General features: G+C 37.3%; 1 protein-coding gene across 4 annotated transcripts in view; it reads left to right on the plus strand.

The window, feature by feature from the left end:
- LOC129237133 (uncharacterized) overlaps nucleotides 1-26,161 on the plus strand; it is a 133,608-nt gene that overhangs the window by 84,558 nt on the left and 22,889 nt on the right. For 3 of the 4 annotated variants that reach the window (XM_054871613.1, XM_054871631.1, XM_054871640.1), the window contains exon 2: nucleotides 905-1,162. In XM_054871613.1, coding sequence (XP_054727588.1) covers nucleotides 905-1,162 — 258 coding nt within the window. The remainder of the gene's footprint in view (nucleotides 1-904; nucleotides 1,163-26,161) is intronic. The other variant, XM_054871621.1, reaches the window with a different exon arrangement.

Raw genomic sequence — 26,161 nt, forward strand, 5'->3', positions numbered from 1 at the left:
GACGGTCGCTGTAAGTGCGAAGGAATTTAGAACCCTACCTCACCCAACACAAAAAAAAAAATCTGTCCATATTTCGATTTATCCATTTGGAGATATTCGGAGTCAATCGAAATGTTCATCAGACATGCATAGAATTCTTCTTGGTTCGCTTCCGTTTAGTGTTTCGGTTGGTTAGCTGTGCGGGATTTACTCCGTGTTTTCTTGACTCTGCGAATTCGTATGCAGTTAGTTTAAATGGTAGCAGACCCGCGATGACTAAGAAAACATCTTCCGGTGCGGAATGCGCAGCATACCCTGAGGGTGCAGAGGCGGTATATCGACTTACATTAAGTCTGCAAGTGTATGCTTATGTCATTGTCTGTAGGCTCATCTGTCGGGACCGAATCTCTTTCGTTCATCGGCCCTGCAGTTCCTTTAATGTTGCAATGGCCAGGAACCTATGATACATTTTGACGAAATGAATTTGTCATATCGTTAAGAGGTGTGCGGCATTTCATGACTATCTTAGAGGTTGTCGACTGCTTTGTCAGAAATTTTATCGCCACTTGGCTATCAGTAAAAATATAGACATCATCTCCAGGTATCGCATCGCACATTAACAGTGTTACGGCTTTTTTTATTATCATCATTTCAGCCTGAAAGGCACTGCAGTAGTCGGGCAGCTGAAAACATCAGACGGAGGTTGTAAGAGCCACTTGCATGATTGTATATTTACATATAATTTAAAAACACAAATCCAAATAAATTCTCCAATTTTATCTATTAAGAAATGTATTTTATTTGTCTCTTTTTGTCGCAATTTTTATCTCTTAAGAAATTTATTTTATTTGCCTTTAATTTCACATTCGTTACATATTAATTCATTTCTGTTTTTTCTCTCCCTCTTATTATTCATTCTTTGCAGGTTACTACACAAGAACTTTCGCCACCAAATGAATTTGCTCCCCACGTAACGGCGACATGCAAATCCGGCACAATGAATATCAAAGTGAAATTCAATGGTCCCTACACGGGTGCAGTGCATGCGCGCGATCATCGAAATGCTGCCTGCATGGCCATGGGCGACGGCTCGGATGCGGTAGGCTTCAGCATAAATCTGTTGGCGAAACAGGGTGCGCCCGATTACTGTGGCGTGCTGGTCAGCAACGTGAGTGGTACCAACGTAAGCTAACCAAACGTTCCAATACTAATTTCTACTAAATTATTTGCCTTTGAAAACTAATTTCATTTTTTTTATTATCAACGCTTGTTTTGTTTTTGTTTTATGTAACTTTGCATTGCATACAAAAAACTTGTATGTGCGAGTAAGAGTTTGAGCGAGTATTTGTATGCATTGAATGGAGCTTTGTAAATATACATTTTTGCAAAATGCACAACACGTTTTCACAACGTCCAAATAGGAGGTGATGTTTGCACGATTGCAATGATTGTAATTCAATTGGCGATTTGATGGTGATGATGATGGTGATGATGTTGTTGAGTAGTGTGGCTGAGTAGCGTTAGTTGTGATGCTCTGAAATCATTTTTGAAATGTTATTCACTCATTGACAGCCAGTTGGGCGTAACTGGTTGCATTTGTAAAAAGGAAAATAGAAATGTGATTTCCATACAAATCACTTTAAAGATTCGTCTCATTATTGCAGCAAATAAATGTAGTTATTTAATTCATTTCACTGTCAATCAAATGAAAAAGAAACTTTCAATCAAAATGAACTTTTTTTGTTTTTTTGGCTCGATTATTTGCATTAGTTAATGATATATGCGCCCGTATGGCAAGCCAATCAGCTCTACCACTGAATCCATTGTGGGTTCGATTTTCGTGAAATGGTGATACTGCAGTCATAAAGCTGCGATTGTAAATTCAAAGTGCGCAGATAAGCTGCATTAAATGCAGTCGTAAGTGTAATCCGTAGGTACTCGTACAAATTTCTACGACGTTGTTATGCTGGTGAAAAAAATTTAAAAATTAAAAAAATTCAAAATTCATATACAGTGAGCGAGATTTGCTTAGTCACACATTGCTTCGCATTATTTTAAAAGAATATACCATTGCGAAATAAATTTCTTCAATATATTTTTATTTAGAACCGAAATAACTAAAATTATCAATACTTCAAATTAATGAAAGGAAGAGACACGAAAATCTTGGAAATATTTCATGATTACGTACTTGATTGTGTGCGAAATTTGCTTAGCGGTTGGTTGGTTGGAGTGGTGATTCATCCAGAATCCAACTAGCGCTTCCGCCCCATTTTATTGCTACATCCTCGTAAACAACTTGTTTGCCAGTTAGTTACGGCATGACTATAGTCAGTCAGTGCGGCTTAAGAACCTTCGAAGAACGGTTTGCGCAGGGTTAACACTCTGTTCTTTCATAGAGTAGGGCATTCACAGAGGAAGTGGAAGATTGTTTTCTTTTTCTCCGGTTGTTTACAGCGGTGAGAGTATGTATTGTGAGGGTTGCCCATTTTGGTTGCCTGCTCTCCCATAGACCAAAAGCCAGTTATCACTGCCATAAGTCTCCAGGCGTCCCGTCGTTTCATGTTTATCAGTGTTGACGATTGCTTGAGGTTGTAGGTGGGCCATAGGGCTATGCTAACTTTGCATGTTGTCTGGTCTCTCCATCTACAATCCGCGATTCGGAGGTATTTTAGGGAAATTATATTCTTGGCTGCACCTAATGGTGTGAATACCGATTGTGCAAGAGCGTTACTCATGACAGATCCCCCTCTTGCCAGTTCGTCTGCTTTTTCGTTACCTTCAATATCCCGATGTCCTGCGACCCAGATTAAGGTTGCTTTATGGTTTTCACTCAAGGTGGAAAGGCTATTCCTACTGTGTTCCACCACCATAGAGGTTGTTGTAGCTTAATCCAGCGCCTGGATTGCAGTTTGGCTATCCGAAAGAATAGGGATATTGCCCTTGAAAGAGAAATCTGCGATTAGTAGCCTACAAGTTTCCCCAATTGCCAGTATTTCCGCCTGGAAGGCACTGCAGGTATTAGAGAGACGCACATATTTTTCAATTTTAAGTCTATGAAAATATATACCAGCTCCAACACCACAATCTATTTAAGAGCCATCTATATAGACTGTAGTGTTGAAGTTGTTTAGCGAGAATCCCTTATTCCATTCTTCCATAGATGAAAAGCGAGGGGCAAAACAACTCCTATTGAATGTTACCGTCGGGACGATGTAGTCAGTCCTCACCGAGGTTTACTGAGTTTGTCGCATTAATAGACTGGCATGACCATAAGTTTTTTCTTTCCAGCGACCCGCTTCATTTAACGTGTGTCAGTGTGTTGAGGGCCTCCCTAGCACATGATCTGATTGCAGTGACCGTTATTGCACAGGGTGATCTTTGTATTCTGCCAAGTAATTTGGTGTTGTAATCTCTCACTAGAGCTTTCCATCAGACTGCCAAACCATACGATAAAATTGGTCATGACACAATTACATTCTGGATATTGTAGCAGGTTGAACTCCTCCAGAATTGACCCCGACATTCCGAACTTATGTCCGGCATGTGAGGGCACCCCGCATGACACTAACCACCTTTTTACATGCCCTTCAAAACCCACTCATCTAACACTCCTCTCACTCTGGACCCAACCTGTCAAAACAGCATGTTTCCTGGGCCTACCTTTAGATGAACCAGACGAAGGCGGTGGTATACCCTACACTGACGGGGCTTATATTACTGTTAAAACAACAACAACCAATAAATCTGACACCGGAATGGATAGCACTTTATAGCACGCACAAGCACTAGCCAGGAAACGGAAATAAGCGCCAAAAAGTAGACATAAAAAAACGCCAAAAAATTGGGACCACAAAATGCCCCAAACAGTAGGCACCAACGAAATATAACGCCAAAAGTAGGCAGTGTTATTTCTCAAAAGAAATTAGCAAGCACAAGGAAAAACTCTGGAAAAATAGCCTAAAGTGTATCTAAGATATATATAAGGTATAGCTATCTCTCTCCTTTTCCTCTACCTTATATCTTTTTTCTCTCTCGCAGAACGAAAATGCCCAAAACGTTGCATGGCCTTGAAATTTTACTTTCCATTCGGGCTCGTCCATCGACGCCTAAGAAGTTTCACTTCAAAAAATTTTGCAAAAATGGAATTACTAGTATCCAATAAACTAGTCTTCACCCTTTCAAAATTCAAATCGTGCAAACGCTTCAGCATAACGATGGAAATTTGCGTTACATTTTCGGCGATAAAATGTTGAAGCGATTTCGTACGGTAAATATATACTATATTCTAGAGTGATGATGTCCATTTTCATTTAAATTAAAAATTACCTTTAGTGGTCACCTAAAGCTTAGAACCCACCATTAAAACATCAACATCCACTTCATAATACCGAAGTTATGGTCTGGTGTCCATTGTCGTTTATTGAAATATATTTTTATGATTAGAAATCCTTTTTAGTTCCTAATTCTGCCACGAAACACCCATTCTGTGGACTTTTGATAAAACAACTTAGGTCAAAAGTGTCAATATTAGTCAAAAAGTGCTCAGTTTTGTCTATAAGTCACCAAATTGCTTGCTTTTCCGAAATATTTAATCACCATTCACAGCCGTAGCTTCAGTAACCATCTTAATAAAAGAAAAAAACTTAAAAAATCCAAACAAAGTACTAAATGTTTCTATGATAAATCGAAATGTATTGATCTTCAGATAAAACCTGAACCACACAATTGAAGAAATTTACATTGTAATGTAAAAAAATAGTTTATCGACATTTCCGCATTAAATGGAGGCGCAATTTGGTTGTTCAAAGCAGGCATTTTCAAGAGAAAATGTGGACTAAAAATCTTATCGCTAATTCTCAGAGGCTGTTTTGACTTTTTTCTTAGTAATAAAAATGAAACTAATTTCAGCCAAAGTTCAGTTTTGTTTGGCCAAAGCTGAGCCGAAATCGAACTGAACTTTAGGTGCCGAGCATGGTCAAAAACGGTCGTTCGAAATTCGATAATTTGCTAGTTGTAAACAGCATTTGAATTCTTCTGAAGTAGCAATAGGGAGGAACCTTACATACATATATTTCGCTCCATTAAGCTTTCCTTGTGTGTATTTTCGCGCAACAACTTAAAGCAATAATTTTACAAATTTTTATTTATTATACAGGGTGGGCCATGTAAAATTTGCTTTTTGAATCGGCTATAAAAAAAAACTAATCAATATTTTTTCAAACTTTCGAAACTTCATCAGAAAAGATGACTTTTCGGTAAAAATGCTCCTCTTCGGTCAAACGATTTTCTGCCCATTGAGCGAACCGAAAACGCATTGGATGGTCATTAGGCTTCAGTTCTTGCACCAATTGAGCTTTGTAAGCCTTCATACTGAGGTCTTTATGCAAAATTCTCCTCAAAGAAGTGCGTGAAATGTTCAATTCTTGAGAACAATGACGAGTTGAGGTTGTTGGATGTTCACGCACATTTTCGGCTACAGCAACAACGTTCAGGTATTGTTTTATCCATTAACGATCCACTTACATGAATACGATTAACAAATTGATCCACAAACTATGTTGTTAGCAAATCTTTTTTTTTTGAATTTTTTTTTTCAAATTTCTCACAGTTTGAGTAGAAGACTCACCACTTTGGAAATAGGTTTTCAATATTTCCCAATTTTGTTCAAGCGTATAGCGTCCCATTTCGTAAATGTCAAACCTTTAAGTAAATTATGCACACATTTGACATGTATAATTCAACATACATTTTTGTAAAAAGTCTTTTGAAAAATTTTCACCCAGTCCACAACCAACTTTGTCTGATCTTTTCTCTTGCATAACGCTAACTAAGCGCAAGAAATTTGTGATGTAATCAATGGTGAGATTAAATGAAATTATAAAATTGCGCAAGTAGAATTGTTGCCGCCAAAAGTTCACAGCATACAATTGGAAAATTGTAGCGCAACAATTGTATTATAAACGCTGCCACCAAAAATAGCAGCAAAAACCAAAAAAAGAAACAAGACACAAAAAAAAAAAAACAACAGCATCCCAACTGATTTCAATAACAATAACCAAAAACTTATGCGCTACTCCACTGCGCTTGCTTATATGTTTATATGTAAAGTAAGCCGATTTGCTTGTGACCATAAATACAATAAAGCCGCTAAACGCCATGGCTGCAAATAAGACAAAGCAACAACAATAGTTACGGAATTTACAAAAATTTACAATTGGGTGTTGAATTGAAAATTGTTTTGTATGCAACAACGCGATTTCAACACACGAAATGGACAACGAAGCAATGTGCCGCAATAAGGCCGATCAACCGATCAGCCAAAACACGTACGTACATTAAATACTTTGATACGGCGGGTATATGCGGCGTTGAGGCCAAATCAAGATACTCATATCGTACATATGTTTGTACATATCTACACATGTCTGCGATGCATAGTATATTTGCCACACACTTAACCCGGCCAAGTCAATCACCGACGTACCAACGTACAAACGAACGAACGACACAAAACAAGGCGCGTCCAATTGTCGGGAGAAAAAAAGAAAAAAAAAAAAAAGAAAATCGTTTGTGAAAAAGCGATTAAGAAAACCAGGCTGATCAGCAGTTAGCCGTTGACTATGCCAGCGAGGTTTTTAGTGCGCGCAGCTGGTTGCGAACTACGAGCGAATATGTCTGGCTCCTTTGGTGCGCCATAAGTTTTTAGTATCTCAGCTTGTGTCTCGGCGCGTCTTGCGCTTGTCAATCGTTATACGCGCATGCGTCGTGCGTCGCCGCGCGTCGATAGACAGCCAGACAGCAGGACAGACAAGTCGAGCAGATAAATGGCAATGCGTTTGACTAATGTGGTGCAGCATGAAATATGGGTCCTGCGGCACAACTTTACTGTGGGCCGATTGGCGCTCAAACTCTGCCACTCGGCCACTCACTCACTCACTCACCAACCGGCGTCCGCTAAGTGTACGAAAGTTAGTGATTTAATGCTTGGCCAATGCGAGCGATTCCTTTCAGCAACATTTTCTAGATTCCTAGATGCGTTTATGCTTATAAGTGCACACAGACGCTAGACGAGCGCCGACACGCTGGTTGCCACAAAAGTGGCATCCCACATACGTGGCTTGTCTGTTGTCTGGCTTGCACTTTGATGCTGCAGCGCACGCATGCATTGCTGTTTTCTAGAGACGCATGCGCGCATTTATGCTAATTTTCTGCAATCGGGTCGTTATTTGGCTGTCGCACATGCCAAGGCACGTAACTGGTTCGTGTAGGTGTACATTTTATTATGGAAGTACGCGCGTGCGTGTGTAAACTTTCTTATACCCCTTGCTTATTTTTCCTTTTCTGGAACACAGGGGGCAAAATAATAGCCTCGTCTAAATACATACATTTGAATCTGTTTTGTTTTTCTTGTTGTATTTGCGCACAAAATGCGCGCTTTGCACATTCATCAATTTTGGACAAATAGCTGCCTGCGTTAGGGCCCCCATTTGTGGCTATGAAAAGATAAATGAATTTTTGCAACACTTAAATATTAATGCGTTTGCTGCTTTCAAAGGGGGACAAAATATTTGCTCTGCTTCCCCTTTGCAGTAAATAGTCATAGCTTTCGATGTCTATGGGTATTAATGCTGCATGCGCACATGTTGCTGGTAATAAATTGTTTTAACTGCAGGACAACTAGCGCGCGCGCGCGCCTTAATTTCTAAGAATTGCAAGGCAAAAATGTGGCTTAAGCAGCTAAAGGGAATTAAAACCATTTCATTCGTCTACATTTCGAGTCCATTCATGCATGCGTATGTATGTGGTGGTAAACCTTTGTCGGGCTACGGCTCCGCCTATTCGCCCAGACAGCTGCTTGGCTCAGCTGCTGTTGACCCGTGAAAATAAATCGCGCTTCTTTCATTAATTGCACACTTTCTGGGTGTGTCCGCCATAGATAAACAGCCCAAGTTATGGCTTGTCGCTGTGCTGGGTTTGCTTTGAGAGCGGAGAAGTTACGTTTTCAACTCAGCTTGTGTTGTTTTGCTATTTTTTATACTTAGGTTGTAAGGAAATGGCCATTTACGAAAGCAAAAAACACTCAAATAAAATTTAAAAAGTGCAACATTAAAAAATCATTAGGGAAGAGCTGCTACAAAAATTATGACAAGAGTTTCGAGAATATTAGTTGAAATTAAAAACTTTATAGGCACCAATAAAAACTTCACAGCAGTCCAACAAGCTGCTGGGCGTTATGTAAAGGGTGATCAATTCAGAGGTGTTGGATTTTAAATTGAAATTAAAAAAAAATTGAAAATTCAAATTGATTGAGCAACCTTTATTATTTTTGTGTAGAAGCATTCATGGCATTTATTTTTTAAAGAAAATCCCTTTCCAATGCTCACCGCAACTGTGTCATATTTCGGCCATCCCTTAAACGAATTTTGAATGACTCGCTGGAGTACTTCGGTCGGTATCTCGTGAATAACTTTAGTAATGTTGACCCCCAGTACCTCATTCGAAGCTGGTTCACCCACAAAGCATTTAGACTTTACATACCCACACAAATAAAAGTCCAAACATGAGATATCACATGATCTTTGTGGCCAATCCACTGATCTGAGGCGAGAGTTAAATTGCTCACCGAAACGAAGTCACAGTAAATCCATTTCATTTTTTCACGGGTTGTAAGATAAGTAGGAGATCCCGCCATCTTGTTGAAACCAAACGTTATGGAGATCACGGGCTTCAATTTCCAGCATCAAAAAGTTCTTTATCATGGCGGCATAGCGTTCGCCTTTTTCTGTTACATTGGCGCCAGCCTCGTCTTTGAAGAAATATGAGCCGCTGATGCCTCCGCACCAGACGGTTGTTTTCAATGGATGTAATGGCTATTCTTGAATGGCTTTAGACAGCTCTTCAGGCCAAATACGGCGAAATTGCTTACTGACGCAGCCATCAGCCAAAAATTGACCACATCGCTGAGAGTCGGAGCAAGTGTATTCTCTAAATCAGCCAATTTATCTATTTCCTAAAAATTGCCGAACACTACTAGTGTATTTCGAGAAGAAGTCTTAGCAATTCTGCTGTCTTGCAAAATGCTTAGCGAGCGAGAGAGATATTAACATTTTCTCCGTCAAGACGCGATTAAGGCTCTGATGACGCCATGCTGATTCAAATTGGTGAACTTCTGTAAGGAGAAAATCAAATATCTTAGATGTGCAGGTAACATTTTTCTGATCTCGGTTCCAGGACATAGGAGCATAGAGAGAAATGAAATTTCCTGATGAGCTTGCCAGGACGGAGTCGACTGTATTGGTCATAGAGGTCTCCCCACCGATCATAGCAATTCCCTGACGGTTGTTAAAGGAGAATTGCGCAATTTATTTCTCAGGAAAGCACAGATCAGATGAAGCTCCATTAGTTTATGTGCTATTTCGAAAATTGTATGGCCCCAGTACAATAGACGCAGAAAGCAGATATTCCTGGGATATTTCATTAAATTTCCAAGCTTGTGCTTACTGGTTATTGGACACCGATCGACACTCATGCAGAAAAGCTGCATTACAGAAGCTGTAAGGGACCACTCAGAGAAGGAGACTGTTGAGCACTCACTCTGTAAATGTCCGAGTTAGACAGCTAGAGTATTAAGGTCACTGGGTACTCCTTTCTTTGACAACCTACGGCAGTCCCAAGAGTCCCATCAGTTTCATGAGTCCCATGAGTCCCATGAATCCCATGAGTCCCTGAGTCCCATCGATCTTCTCCATCACATCAGCTCTGGCAGGCTGTAGATATCTGCCCGTTATTAGTCTCAAAATGGTATCAAAACGGCGCTTTATGGCTACTTGGGGAGTGCCAGAGTGGTACTACAACCATTTCACCTACCAACCATTCCCCTTTATTGAAATTTGGTTATGTGTTTGTTATTTTAAATTATTAGACTTTTAAATTAATATTAAAGTAGCCCAAAACTGCATTGAGATACCCCAGAAGTGGCAATGAAGGAGGCAGTAAATTCAACTCTCAATTGAGATAAGACAAATCCTTTCACTTATATTAGATTTTAGCCACAGAAAGTGAGTGGGAACGAGTGAAAGCCAGGAAAGTCCAGAATTCTAAGCAACACAGCGTCAAAGGTCTTGGCGAAATTAAGACATTAAAAATGATTTTGCGAGCTCAATTCTAATTATTAGTCTTATTGAAATTTGAAAAGGCAGCAATCTTCAAAGAGGCAATTCCAAGAAATGTAAGCAATTACCACCAGGCACAAATTATGAAGTAATAAATGAAAGATTTTCTTGTTATAATGCCAGTAATTCGATATAACAGAAATTAATTTGTGTGTGCTTATTTGTCTTTTTTTGTTTTTTTTTTTTTCTTGAATGCGAAAATATTTGATTTATTATCATTGGGCATACTTTTGACATTTTTTATAGCTTGGTATTCGTGTCAAAGTTTTGTGTTCTCTTAATTCATTGAAAAGCTAAAACAAAAAAAAAATACTAGAAATTCTTTAAAAACTACAGCTGCAGCTGTCTTTTCTAAGCTTTAACATTTGTAATTGCCGCTGCCAACTGTTGTGATTTTAATTACTGTGCGATTGTGGTTTTACATATGTCACTTACCTTTGTTGTTGTATTCTGTGCGGTAATTGCTGTCACTTGAATGGTTTTTGACCTTAGCGCACCACGAACATTTGTGTATGTATGTGTGCGAGTAGGCAACTATGTAAAGTGTGCGCACATGCGTAGTAATTTTGCTTGCAGTAAACAGTAGTTGACGCAGTCAATTTGCAACTTTAATTTGCTGAATGACAAAATCTGCTACTTCAGTCCTTTCTGCGAGTATGCGTCTCCACACATACATTTACGTAGCATAATCGGCTACACTTAACACTTGGGCTTAATTTGAAGAAGAAAAAAAACCAAATAATAAAATAGAAACTGAAAATCTTGTGGAATTTAATGAGCATCGACTGAGGTGTGTAAACGTTTTTCTTTAATTGCGTGACATTGGCTTGAGTGCCGTTAAACCTACTTGTCTGCCAATGTTTTTTAGCAATTTATTTTTACGTGCAACGCCATTAAGTTGTGGGTGTTGCTTATTGGTACTAATATTTTTGATGTTTCTTGCATAAGTAAGCGTTTTGAGGGGAGGGGAAGAGTATTTAAAGTTTTGAAATTTTGACTCATAAAAAGTTGCTCATACCATTTACGAAAATATTATAGCTGAAAATAGTTAAAAGGGTTATGCAAAAACTTCAAATGGTTAAATCTAGGCTAATTTTGCCGAATTAAAAACTATCAATTCTTTTTTTTTTTTAATAAACTTGGCTTTTATTTCATTTTTTTCTAAACCACTTTCTAATTTGCTTTATTTGCCATGATGAAAAAAATCCATTTCCACATCCCACATCATTCCAAGCATTTTCGTATTTAAAAAAAAGTTATAAGAAAAAAAGTCCCTTAAAGCATAGCTCTGAAGTCAATTTCGAGCCCCGAACTTTCAAAAGAATCGGTGGTTCGCCAGTTTGTTATACTGATGACCCAAGCTGGAAGATGCGGACACTGAAGTAGCCGATTCCACGTTACCAAAACGACTCGCATTTAAATCCAAAAACCCATGGGGAAGATTTTATGCTTATAGAGTGAACACAACAGTACTGGAGCAGGTATGTTCGGGCGAAAGTTCAAGGAAAGAACTCTAAGGCAAATCATATTTCAATCCAAGATTTTTATAATCGAAATCAGTGCGAAAAAATTACTTCGTTGAAGAACAAAGAGAGAACTTATAATGCCTAAGACACACATCAAAGGACCTCGAGGCTTGTGAATGGCTTCTCAAATTGAAAGTTTAAGGAAAGAACTTCAACCCAAATCATATTCCAGTCGACGATTCACGTAGTGGAAATCTGTGCCAAAAAGCTACTTCGTAGAAGACCAAAGTGGACCAGAATATCTAATGTCTAAGACCCGCTTCAAATAACTTCTCAAACTGAAATTTCAAGGAAAGAACTCCAACCCAAATCAAATTCCAGTCGGCGATTTTCGTAATCGAAAACTGTGCCAAAAAATTACTTCGTAGAAGAGCAAAGAGAACTAGAGACCCACATTAAATAACTTCGAGGCTTGTGAATGGCTTCTCAAATGGAAATTTCAAGTAAAGAACTGCAACCAAATCATATCCCAGTCGAAGATTTTCATAGTCGAAATCTGTGCCAAAAAGTTACTTCGACTTAAGACCCACTTCAAATGACTTCGAGACTTGTGAATGGCTTTGAACCTCTTCTGGCTTGGAAACGTCTAGCAAGACAACTTTATTGTGGATTCTATGGCATAAATTGTTGGAAGGCTTTGAAGATTATGAAAAGATTTATGATATCTTAAAATGGCAGCTGAAATATTCAAAGAATTTCTGCGGGACAAGCCAGGCTTGTACTCCAGAACTTTTAAGAAATTGGCTGGCCATTCACATAGATTCGGTTAGAATGAAAGGCTCACTTAGACAAAAATTCAAAATTTATCCGTTGTGATACCATACAGGTTGAGGGAAGCGGAAAAGGAGAAGGAGAGGTAGAAAAAAGGAAGAAGGTGCTTTGGATTAGAGGATGATGTCCAAACAGGGGCTAATTACATTGAGTTAACCCCTTTAATCTGCTAATGAAATTCATCTGGTTCGTAATGTTTAAGCCTGGAATATCCTCAGGTGTAGAGAAAAAGTGAGAGCCCAGATGTCTAAACCTTTGCCTAACGACAGCAGGACAGCTGAGAAGAAGATGCTGAGTTGATTCCACCTCGTCTTCCAGACAGTTTCTGTAGAAAGAAATGGAGGCAATCTTAAGTCTCACCGCATGGACACTTAACGAACAATGCCTGGTAAGAATAACTTCAAATTTTAAAAGCTGCAGCTTTGTTTTGTTGGTCTCAGAAGTTCCGGCGAGCTCCCGCGATCTACCCGTGGCCAGAGGGATCTCATGACTTAAGACGTCTGTGCACTACCCCAGTGCTCACTGAGTTGACATGGATCCCATCTTTCCAGGAGGAGACCACAGGTTCTCAAGGAAACCACAATCCTATCATTTTACTGTGAAACCATCACGAGGGTTTCCCGCGAGCAGTTTCCCGCCATGCCACTGTGCCCGGGGACCCAAATTAGCCTAATATTGAAGTATTCGGATGCAGTCGAGAGAGAAGTCAGCCCTACCGAGACTAATTTCAAACGCCCCTATTTCCACCTGGTTGCCGGAGTAGATATTTATCTTTAGCACAAAGGTAAGCAACCAATCCACTGCTTCTTTAATTGTCATTACGACTATGGACGTAAGTCAGAAGCAAACAGATCATCAGAGACGTGCGTGACTACTTCCCATAGAGTCTCTTAGCGAATTCAGGAGCTAAGTAGAGCGAATTTTTGATTTATTACTCATTACCTGGCGGCACGCTGAACCGTCTACGTAAAATGCACTTTCCGAGTGAGTCTGAGTGACTCCATTTTTAAGATCTCAGCGCAAATATTATAAAATTGGTGCTACATCCTATTTTTAGTGTGCGTCGTTATGTTGCTCCACAAATGGAGGGACCGACAGTTTAATGCCACCTCCGAATAGCAGCAGGTTTTTTACGAAGAACTTGTTCATGGCAGAAACGCACTCGCAGGTCTGTCATTAACTGCCGAGAGTCGACCTTTTTTAGAAGTTTTGTTTAGTGTTTCATAGCCACAGTGTATATCGAGCCAGAGACCTATCGAATAATAGTCATACAAGTATTTTCTGCAGAATTCTCTACAGCGCGGCAGAACAGCAAAGTATTTTGTGACAAGCGCGCATACAAAACTGTCAAACTTTCTTCTAAAACTTGGATGAAAAAAGGTTCGGGTGATGGTCGGTGTTATTACAAGGCACAACCCATGCATGGTCAGCATATGACCACCATTGGAATCATTGAGGACCCGATTTGCCTGTCTTGCTTGGAACAGCAATGAGCATATTCTACGAACCTTCTCCGTGGAAAAATACATATATATACCAATTTTTATAATAATCGGTCCAGTACTTTTTCAGTTCATCGATGACATACAGACAAACATTCATTTTTATATATAAAGATTTACAGAAAAGCCAAACATTTTGTTAAGTGCTCCGCTCGTTTATGTGTCCAGTCTGGTTAAAGCTTGTGTTACAGAGGTACTTCTAAGCTTCGCATGTCAACACCATAGATTTTTCCCAATTTTGTAGTCGACACACAGCTTATATTTGCTACTTTAAGAGTAGTAAAACCCTTTGGCAATAATCGCCATCACCACCGCTACCGCAAAAGTTTAGTAATTATACCTGCAAGTTCTTTGAGTTAACTTTTTTTTAATTTTTATAGATTTTCTTTGCATTTTTTTTTTGTGCTGTTTTTCGATTTTTTTTCTTTTTCTTGCAAAATTCACAACCGAGTCATACTGAAGGTTTATTTACTTCGCAACTTATTGTTGCCTAAATAGCTTCATCGTAATAGGCTACGGCTGTAATTATATTTTGCTATGCGCTCATCAGCAGCTATCATCATTATCGTCTTGATGCAGTCATCGACTGTCGTAGCCATAATTGCCAGCGTCAATGATGCAGTGCAACGTCGTATAAATTTTTTGTTTTTTGTTTTTTTTTTTTCTCTTTTTCTTCTACATTTTTTCTCTTGACACAAATGTGTTTTCATGCATTTGAAAAATAATCAGTATTGCAAAAAAAAAATATGTGTGTGTGTGTACATTTTTTTATAACAGTTTTTATTGTTGACTGCAGTGGGTCAATTAGCAACCAGTGTAAGTAAACAGTTTTGGTATGCCATCTACCTTTAAACGGTTGGCTATGGTAGCATTTAGAGTTAATTTATTAATTATAACAACAAAACTAAACGATTGGTACAAGAAGTTAACAGGTGGATGTATGTAGTTGTGTAAGTACTTACAAATAATTAGTGTTTAGTTATTGTTGTATATGTCTCACTCAACACATCCGATTCCTTGCATCATTCGCTTTTCAAATCAGTTGGTATGCCATTCCGCATCACAAATACACTTGGGAGTGGAGCTTCCATTTAAAAAGAAGAAATCGAACACGAGATTCATTCATTCATGAATCATAGCTGGGGCTCAAAAATGACGCGTAATATTTTAGAAAAATTTAAATTTTTCAACTATTTAATTAAAATTGCCCCCCCCTTTTTTTTCTCCACCAAAGTGCTATAATTACATGGTTTTTGAATTTTTTAAATAAAATAAAATATATTTTTTAAATTAAATTAAACTCTTTTTTTTAATCAAATTAACTTCTCATATATTTTTTAAATTAAATTAAACTCATTTTTTTAATCAAATTAAATTCTCATAAAAAACTGTCGTACTTGCATTTTTGAACGTCGCGCAAGCTTTCAACAAGTTTTGGCATGGCGGTTTAAATAACAAACCAAATACCTCCTTTCCAAATGATTTTCGCGCCCTTTCAAAGTCGTATCTGAGCGAACAATACTTTCGCGTTAAACAAGGAAACGAATACTCTAACGTTGAAGAAATAACTGCTGATGTGCCGCAACGAAGCATTCTTGGTCCGCTTTGTACCTTTTATATACCCTCGACTTGCCGATACCCCCAAATAGCTTTAGCGCCACTTTCGGCGACGACTCTGCCATCCTAGCAATTTGGATAAAATGCTGAGGAAGCTGCAGCCACACTTCAAATTGCAACAAACGCTATTGCAGAATGGACGAAGACTTAGTGCATAAAATTGCACAATACCAAGTCAGTTCATGCAAACTCCACCGCCAAAAAAGTAAATCAGTATCCTATAATACTGCTAGGTGCCGCAATATCTGTTCAGTTCATGCAAACACTGCAAAATACCTTGACATAATGCTCGATGATAAGCTTCGATGGAAGGAGCATATAAAACTTAAACGGGCTGAAATCCCTCTGAGAATAATAAAAATGAAATGGCTAATTGGACGAACATCAAAGCGCTCCACATACAACAAAATCGCTATATATAAACAAATCATAAAACCTGTATGGTCCTGTGGCGCACAACTATGGGGTTGTGCCAGTCAAAGTTATATAAATATGCTTCAACGACTCCGGAATAAAATCCTCCAAAATATTCTCAACACACGTTTGTTTGTTCGCAATAAAGATATTCATCGTTACCTCAAGATCCCTACAGTCGCTGAAGAAATTAAAAAAACAAACAGAAGCTCACTCCCTTAGACTTCAAAGGCACGTGAATGAGGAAGCTAGCAAACTCCTCAACAGCTCAGGCCTAACCCGACGACTCCATAGAATCAACCCACATGATCTGACATGCTGCTTTTGTAATAATAAAAAAAAAAAACAGAAAATAAAATTCCTTGTATGGAGAAAATGCGCAACACCTAAATGGAAAAAATTGATGAACAATCAAGTAAAAATGTGAGATATACATATAGGTGAAGTCCAAAATAATCAAGACTGCGCTAAACTAGAATCGACAAATAGTCAACTCTCGCCTCGACACTGTTTTGCGCGATCTAAAAGCTTTTCGAAAGAGTGTTTCAGGTCATTGACCGGATTGTCCTTCAGGATGTCGGTATAAGTCTTTTGGATGACCTCTACGGACATAAAACGTTTTCCTTTCATGTCCAAATTAAATTTTCCGAAAAGGTATAAGTCACAGGCAGCCATGTCAGGCGAATATGGTGAGTCATTGATGGGTAAAATGCGATTTCTAGTCAAAAAATCAGTCACAAGAGTGGATCGATGAAATGGTGCACTATCATGCAAAAAGCGCCAGCTTCCTCCCTCGGGGCATTCAAAGCGAATTCGACGAATGCGAGGCAACAAACGCTTCAAACCGCCAAGATAGAAAATTGCATTAACGGTTTGGCCCGTTGGCACGAACTCGTTGTGGACAATTCCCTTGGAAGCATCGACTTGATTTTGGACTTCTCCAAATGCGATTTTTCGTTTGGGGCCTTCCATTCGGCAATTTGACGCTTATTTCAGGTTAATGTTGGAAACACCAGGTTTCATCATCAGTTGCAGCGTTGTGAAGGAAGTTCTCGTCTTTTCTCGCCTCTCTAAAGAGGTCTTTCGAATATTGAATTCTGAGCAATTTTAGGTCATCAGTTAACTTGTGCGCCATGAATCAGGCGCAGACCTTTCATAAGCCCAAATGATCAGTTAAAATGCGATAAATCGATGTTCTGGAGATATTCAACTCCGATTCGATGAATTTCAACGTTGATTTCGTCGTAAATTTACAAACCATTTCAATGGAGTTTTCGATGATTAGTGACTTTAGGCGGCCCGTATCTTCATTGTCATTTATGTCCTCACAACTACTCATGAGCTCTTGTACGAGATAGACAATCATCGCCATAAACTTTTTTCATCTATTCCAATGCTTGCACGATTTGAATTTTGAATGGGTGAAGACTAGTCTATTGAATACTAGGAATTTCGTTTTTGTTAAATTTTTTTAAGTGAAACTTCTTAGGCGTCGATGGACGAGCGAGAATGGAGAGTGAAATTTCAAGGCCATGCAACGTTTTGGGCATTTTCGTTTCGCGAGGGAGAAAAAAGATATAACGTAGAGGAAAAGGAGAGAGAGAGCTATACTTTATAGCTATATATCTTAGACACACTTTAGGCTATTTTTCCTGAGTTTTTTCTTGTGGTTGGTAATTTCTTGTAAGAAATATATTTTTGGTGCCGACTTTTTGGCGTTATATTGGGAGGTTGAATTAGTTTTAAAGGTTTTTTTCGAAGATTTGGGGCTTTATTGTGAAAAAACGGTACAAAATATTTTATTCGAAGTATTGGGGTAACACTTCCCAGCCAAGCGTTCCAAGGTATTTTTTGACAGGTTGAGCAACATGCGGCCGAGCGTTGTCATGTTGCCAAATTACCTTGTCGTGCCTTTTTACCGTTTCCGGCCGTTTTTCTTTCAATGCCCGGCTTAAACGCATCAATTGCAGTCGGTAACGATCCTCCGTGATTGTTTCGCCCGGTTGGAGCAGCTCAAAATATACGACGCCGACCTGATCCCACCAAATGCAGAGCATGATTTTCTTGCCGTGAATATTCTGCTTGGCCGTCGACGTTGATGTGTGGCCGGGCAAACCCCATGATTTTTTGCGTTTTGGGTTATCGTAGTGGATCCATTTTTCGTCGCCAGTCACCACCCGATGCAAAAAACCCTTCCAATTTTGTCACTCGATCAGCAATTCGCACGTAAAAAATCGCCGTTCGATGTCGCGCAGCTTCAACTCGTACGGGACCCAATGTCCTTGCTTTTGGATCATTCCCATCGCTTTTAGACGCTTGCAAATGGTTGATTTATCAACGCCCAATGATTCAGCAAGCTCTTCTTGGGTTTGGCACGAGTCCTCGTTACCAATTCCCCCAATTCCGCGTCCTCGAACTTTTTGGGCTGGCCAAGACACTCCTTGTCTTCGGTGTGAAAATCACCACTTTTGAATCGTCGAAACCAGTACTCACATGTTGAAATCGACGGAGTATGGTCTGGGTAGGCCTCCTGCAGCAATTCACGGGCTTGGGCTGTATTTTTTTTCAAATTGAATCAGAAAAGCAAAGCTTCCCGCAAATTGCGTTTCGATGGCACGAAAGTTGACATACTCGGAGCACGAAAACACTGCGTTGTTTATACTTCAGCGAAATGACAGATACTGATAAACAAAGCCTAGGGATGAGGCTTTGTCATGAATATATATTCAGTATTGCCAACGCGATAAAGTGATAAATAGCGCCATCTGTGTGTCACCTTTAAAACTAATTCAACCTCCTAATATTTCCTTGGTGCCTACTGTTTGGTGCGTTTTTTGGTCCCAATTTTTTGGCGTTTTTTTCTTGGTGCCTACTTTTTGGCGCTTATTTCCGTTTCCTGGCTAGTGCTTGTGCGTACTATAAAGTGCTATCCATTCCGACGTCGAATTTATTGGCATTGCCTTGCGGTAATTTGTGCCGTTGCTGCGGTCCTGCAATCGCTACGTTTGTTCGAGTGATAAACGCTCGGAGTAGTGCGCGTTGTTGCCACGGTTTGTGTCCGACGTTTACCTACACCAGTCGACCCTTCTCCGTTTTTTGGAAATTTTGTATATTTGTATTCTCTGCAAATATTGTGAATTTATTTGAATATATATTCCTTCTCTCTCTCTCTCTCTCTCTCTCTCTTTCTCATTCTCTCTCGGGTCTCTCCCTCTTTCTTTATCTGCCTTGAAAGTTTCGCTTCTGTTATGTGTACTACGTTACACGCATTTCTGGTTTAATCATTTTGGTGTTTCATACATGGATACTCGAACTTACGCACTTCCGAATGGTAGTCATGCACTAATCATTCGGCTATGATGACCGCCATATAAAAACATAATTGTCAAAATTTTACGATAAGAGATTGTCCCGAAATAATAATAAATTTGGATCAGCCACACATGAAATTTTTCTCTCTTTCCATAAACGGTGATTTTTTTTTTTGTTTTTGAAAAAATTTTACTTGCAATGTGAATGAAATTTCCACTTTTCATGTTTCTGGCTCTGCCACCGGTAACTCGTCAATATGCATGAAAATACGCAATTATTTCGTAATCTTAAACAACCGAAGCCGGATAAATTTACGCACCTTAAACGTCACTTCGTTTGAGGCACTGAGGCAGAAGCAATTGCCTTGCATAAGAATAACGGCAAGCAAGTGAAAGTTTGATTGCGCTGAAAAATTATTATGAAGCCAAACATATTTTTGTAAATTCAGCTAAAATCTATGATTATCAGTATCGAATCCAAAAGCTGAAAACTTAGTGAAAATTATCATGAATAAAAAATCTAAAAAATTTCCTTATTGCTTTTAGATTTCATAGCTACACCTCCCCAATGGGATCGTAGATTGAAAATTATAAAAACAAAAACCGAAAAATATGCCTTCTAGTGTTTGATTGTTTGTTCACTTTTATAACGGAACTTCCATAGCGTCACACTTGAAGGCATTCAGCATTTCCTCAAATGCTTTTTCAATATAATTTTCCTATTACATTTCAACATTTCTGCTCGCTACTTTGAAACATACTTTGTTGCACACACAAAAGTACATAAATTGAAGAAGATACAAATTTGCAGCGAAATAAAGAAATAAGCAAAGCAACTACTGTTTTAATGGCGATAATGATAAAAGCAGTGCTTTGAGAAATTACTACCATTACATCATGCCACAATTAATGTGCCACAAATGCGCTGCAGACAGGCGGCGCAATGCACCTGAATGCATGACGTGGCAGGCGTGTTAATGTTGATTGACTGGATAGGAGCAAATTTATGTGCAGAAAATTGCTTGAATATTTACTTTTTGCAAACTTATTTCAATTTGTGAATGTGTATGTATGTGTGTATATGTATTAGGTCTGCTGTTTTCGCTGAAAATGTTGATATTGCTTGGAATACCCTTTAGAAATGTGAAATTTCCCAAAAAACAATGAAATATGAAATTTCGGGTCAATTGGCCTTGGTTATGGGTTTTAACTTCAGCATGAAGGTAGAAAAATTGGTAATAGTAATAAAGTCATAAAATGATCCTCTACTGTAGGTCAGGCCACGGTGGCTGCCGCTCTCCACGATTAGGTTTCAAGGGTCATTATAAAACTACTTGTTTGCGCTCAAGTTTCCCTCTCTAATTCCCACTGTGGTGCAATAACTTCGTCTCTACATATAATGAAAAATGAATTATTTGGAATGATTATGGATTCTAAATCTGCCACGCAACAAAAGCAGTAAGAGCTTCAACAGTGATGTGACATTTGGCAAGTCCCGGTTAATGGTCGATCTATTTCGTTGAATGTCATATATCTGCATCCAATAATTCTAAGCTTAACCTGACAAATTGCCTTACAAGTGGCATCCGTGATCCATCTATTGTCAACTTATGCAATGTAGATCGACCGAATCCAGAGCTCGCTTAAAGATAAAAAGATGCCCATATACGAGGCAGTGTTAAGCCTGGCAAACACTGTTTTCGCGGATGGCTCTAAGGCCGAGCACGGTGCACGGAATTCAGCGGGACAAAACTACCTTTGTTCTTGGAATGCACGCATCCGGGTTTCAAGCGGAGGTGTATGCTGGTCAAGAAGTAATGAACCATTTGGTGGAAAAAATATGGAGAGTTAGACCTGTGTGCATTTGCAGCGACAGCAAAACTGCGCTCATGGCCTTAGACAGCCGTCCAACCACTTCAAGGATAGTTGAGTCCTGTAAATTCATGCTGAACTATGTCGGTGGACCTAATACTCTGATGCTAACATGGGTCCTTGAATATGTGCGTATCGCGGGTAACGAAACCTCTGACTCTTTAGCTAGGATGGGGTCTGAGGCCAACTTATTTGAACCGGAGCCCGTTCTCACACTGTCTTCTGCAGCCATCAAAGCGTAGATTAGCAAAACGGTTACTTTCAACCACAAGCGAGCTTGGCAGGCTGAGGGAAGCTGCAGATGGACAAAACTGATGGTACCTGTCATTTTCGACGGACTGCCGCAGATCCTCCTGTCATTAAGCAGAAGGGACTGTAAGCAGCTGGTTGGACTAATGACGGGCCACTTTCTATAGGCGAAGCACATGGCAAAGGTGCTCATCTCAGACATTGCATGCTGTCCAGCATGTAGATTGGAGAATGTGACGGCGGACCACTTTCTGTGCATCTGCCCCACCTTCGCTCGAATCAGGATTTTGGCACTGATGTGTTAAGTAGCGACCACCTTGGCTCCTTGGCACCACAAATATCTACTCAGATTTCTTCGGAGGTTGGATAGATTTAAAGAAAACTAAAAAAGGGAACCCGAGTGCATTACAATGGACTAAATGTTGTCTAGTACTACACTTGCTACTTGCTTAGTGTTAGCTGATATAAGACCAACTCCCCTATCCTCATACGCGATGCAATTTCAAGGAGTATATCTGTGTTTAAGCACCCAAGCAACATTCGTAGAGCACCGATTAGCAAGCTCATTCAAAACTGTTTCCACACAATTCCTGCAGTAGAAGAAGATAAAACAAAAATAAGTGTACTGTGAAAATTCCACCTATAAGTGCAAAAGACATACAAATTTAAATTGTAACTACTCAGCGCTATTTGTCAGCAAGCGTGCACGCTTATTACGGACTGGACCAAAAATGCTAACACACCAGTAAATATGTCAGATATGTCCTGCCCATCTGTCGAGTTTTATTCAAATTATTAACGACTTCTGTTGGTTTTTTCGTCTGTTATTAGCAACTGTTTTTTTTTTTTGTTTCTTTTTTGAGTTGTTTCCAATAAATTTCGTGTAAAAGAATTATTAGTGAACCGTGTTATTTCAAAATCGTGTAAAAAAGACCGTCTAAAACGAGAGTTGAGTGAAGCTAATTAGTTTTATTTCACCTCAATTGATCTGTATTTAAAAAAAATTACTGATTCTATAACATTTTTCAAATCACAGTTTCTGGTCCTAAATATTCTTCGATCAGCTCAACATTTCATTTTTAGTGACTTTTTAAATAATCTTCTATTTCTTAAAAAAATTATAAATTTTCTTACCCTCATAAGGTATTCCCACCTCAATGTAAGCAGTGCATAAAAATATACAAGTATGTATGTGGGAATGTTCACAGTAGTGAGCGGGAATTGAAGATTTATTCTGCTGACAGTTGCAAGTAAAATATTGTTTTAACAAATTAATATAATATTAAATATTAAACGTAAATATAATATTAATATTATTTAAATGTTAACTAATATTATTACTATATTAAAAAATTAAAGAATTTGAACTAGTTTTTCCCATTAATTTATTACCACCGTCAGCTACTAGCAGTCATTAAAATAATCAATAGAGATTTCATATTTATTTTAACTTTGCTTGGCTAGAAAGTATATTTTGTTACGCTTATTGACATATTTTTTATTTATTTATTTACATATAAATATATAATTGGCGCGTAAAACCTTTTTGGGTGTTTGGCCGAGCTCCTCCTTCTTGTTCCACAAATGGAGGGACCTACAGTTTCAAGGCGACTCTGAACGGCAGATATTTTTATTAGGAGCTTTTTTATGGCAGAAATACACTCGGAGGTTTGCCATTGCCTGCCGAGGGGCGACCGCTATTAGAAAAATGTTTTTCTTAATTTTGGTGTTTTACTGAGATTCGAACCAACGTTCCCTCTGTGAATTCCGAATGGTAGTCACGCACCAACCCATTCGGCTACGGCGGCCGCCGTATTTATTTACTTTTTATATATTTACATTATTTTTGCTTCCACTGCTATTTCGTGCTTAAGAAAGTGACAGCAGCTGAATAGCCTTGAGCTGGAACAATTTTACAGAATATTTCATTTCAGCTCTTCACTAAGTCTAGTGCAACAAAAATTTTACAAATCGGATGTTGCAGAAAGTTTTTATTGTTTGCTTCTTAATGACTAAGTACAAAAAGTTTGTCCATGAATAATAGGAAGTAACCCCAGCAACAAAAAGAGGTATTGGCATGCAAAATCAAGATCTGGTTTTCTATAGATCTGATTTATTTCATTAACTGCTCTAGTAGTGGAGGCAAAATAAGATTATCTAGATTTAGCTGCTGCAACAGGAAAGGGGTATGGGAAGCGTAATTTTCTTTTTCTTATTCTTATTATTCTTCTTAACTGGCACGATACGCGATTTTGGCTGAGTTTAACAAAGTCCACCTTTCTTTCATGTGCTAACCGCCGCCAGTTGGATACACGAAGTGAAGCCAAGACCCTCTCCCCCAGTTCTTTCAGGTACCTCATTTTTGGTATATTGAAATATATCTGCTCAAGTAATGATGGACAGTCGATTAAGCCACTATAACATCGAAAATGAACATTGAATGAATGACTGAATATTTCGTCTATTTGCAAGAGATTTCTGATTTATCAGCAAGCAGCGAGAGTTGTAAGATGATCTCTCAAAATGAAGCGATGAAACTGAAGTATGTGAAGTTACGTTGAGTTACTCAATTCTGTCAGAGTATGAGGCATAAAGATATTGAAAACTTGCCTCTTCAATGAGCTTAAATTGCTATCTCAGTCAGAGACTGACTTTACGTGGACTGAAATGGGAGATATGACTTGAATGATGTTTGGTTTCAGCAAAATGGGTTTTCATGCCTTACAGCTTGCTAAACAATCGCTCGCTAGGGCATTGAAAAGCATTTGACGGTGTTTTTTTTTTCGAAGCATTTTAAAAAAGGCACTAGCCGATGTGGTTCCTTGAACATAAGAATTACTTTCAAATACAAAATTAAGTTCAAGAGCAAAATTTCCTATACAGCAGCCAAAATGAGGAATTAAATATTAAAAGTTTTTGATGCACAAATAGAGAATATCAGTTTCGTATAATCAAAGAAATAAATTTTTGTTCAATTTTTAATTAGGTTTTTACTACATCTATACAACTCTCTAAAAGCCGACGCGAACGAAATGAAATTATAATTTTTTTTTTTTGCATTTTTGTATTTTTATTTTTATATTTTTAATTTTTTTGTTGTTCTAATTAAAGATTTCATACAGAAAAAAGAAAGAATTTTGTTGAATTTGTAATTAATTTCTTGCTAGATTGGTACAATTTTCTAAAAGGTTGAGTCGCCTTATGAGTCGCTAAATGAAATTATTTATTTATTTTTTTTTATTTTTGGTATTTTTTATTTTTTAGTTGGTTTCTGTTGTTCTCATTGAATATCTGATACAGTGAAAAAAAAGGATTTTTTGCTACATTTATACAATTCTCTAAAAGACGACACTAGAGAAACGAAATAGTTTATTTATTTTTATTTAAATTAATTTTTTTCTATTTTTATTTTATACATTTTTTTATTATTTATTTATTTTTCTGTTTTTTGTTTTTGTATTTTAAAATTATTGTTCTTTTCTTTTGTACTTGTATTTTTATTTTTGTATTTTTAATTTTGGTCTTTTCTTTTCTCGTTCTTCTAATTAAATATCTGATACAAAAAACGAAAAAAATTGTAATGAATTTTTAATTAGTTATTTGCTGCATTGATAAAATTTTCCAAAAGGCGACTCAAGCTAATGAAATAATTTAATAATTGTACTTTTTGTGTATTTTTAGTTTTGGTTTTCGTTTTGTTTTTTGTTTGTTCTAATTGAATATTGGAAAGGAAAAAAATTATTGAATTTTCAATTAATTTTTTGCAAAATGTTGCTAAACGGTAACTGAAGCTAAAGGAAATATAATAATTAATATATGTTTTTTAGGGATTTTCAATTTTGGTTTTTTTGTTCTAATTGAATATCTGATACAGGAAAGGATAAAAAATTTACTAAATATTTAATGAGTTTGTTGTTAGATTGATGCAATTTTTTTATTCTTAGTAAATTTTTTGTATTTTTATTTTTATTTAATTTTTGTGATTTTTCTTTATTTTTCTTATTTTTTTTATTTTTTTTGTACTTTTATTTTTATTTTTCTTTTGTATTTTGTTTTTTTTTTTTTTTGTTGTTATTCTACTTGAATATCTGACAGGAAAAGACAAAAAACTTATTGAATTTGTAATTAGATTGATAAAATTTTATAAAAGGCTAAATGAAGTTTTTTTTTGTTATTTATTTAATTTTTTGTATTTTTATATTTATTTAATTTATTTAATTTTTGTAATTTTTAAAATTTTTTTTTGTTAATTTTTTATTTTTTTAAATATTTTTTTTGTATTTTTATTTTGATTCTTGGTTCTTATTGTTTTTTTGCTCTTATTAAATATCTAATACAGTGAAATAAATTAAAAATGTATTTTTGATGAAAATCTTGCTACATTTATTTATTTCTGAAAAAGGCGACTTAAGCTAAATGAAATCATTTATTTATTTTAATTTGATTTAATTTTTAATTATTTTTTTTTATTTTTGAATATTTGCCATAGTGAAAAAAAATTAAATTGTTAATTAATATTTTGCTACACTCACACAATTTTCTAACATACAACTCAAGCTAAATGAAATAATTTATTTATTTTTATAAAATTTTTTGTTTTTCTTTTTATGAATTTAATTGCACTACTATTTTTTTTATTAAATTTTTTGTTTTTGATTTTAATAATTTTTTTTTTGCATTATTATTATTTTTAATTATGTTTTTACTTTTTTTTGTATTTTTACTTAATTTTTTATCATTTTTAG

Source organism: Anastrepha obliqua, chromosome 1 (assembly GCF_027943255.1).
Source record: "Anastrepha obliqua isolate idAnaObli1 chromosome 1, idAnaObli1_1.0, whole genome shotgun sequence".
NCBI lineage: Eukaryota > Metazoa > Arthropoda > Insecta > Diptera > Tephritidae > Anastrepha > Anastrepha obliqua.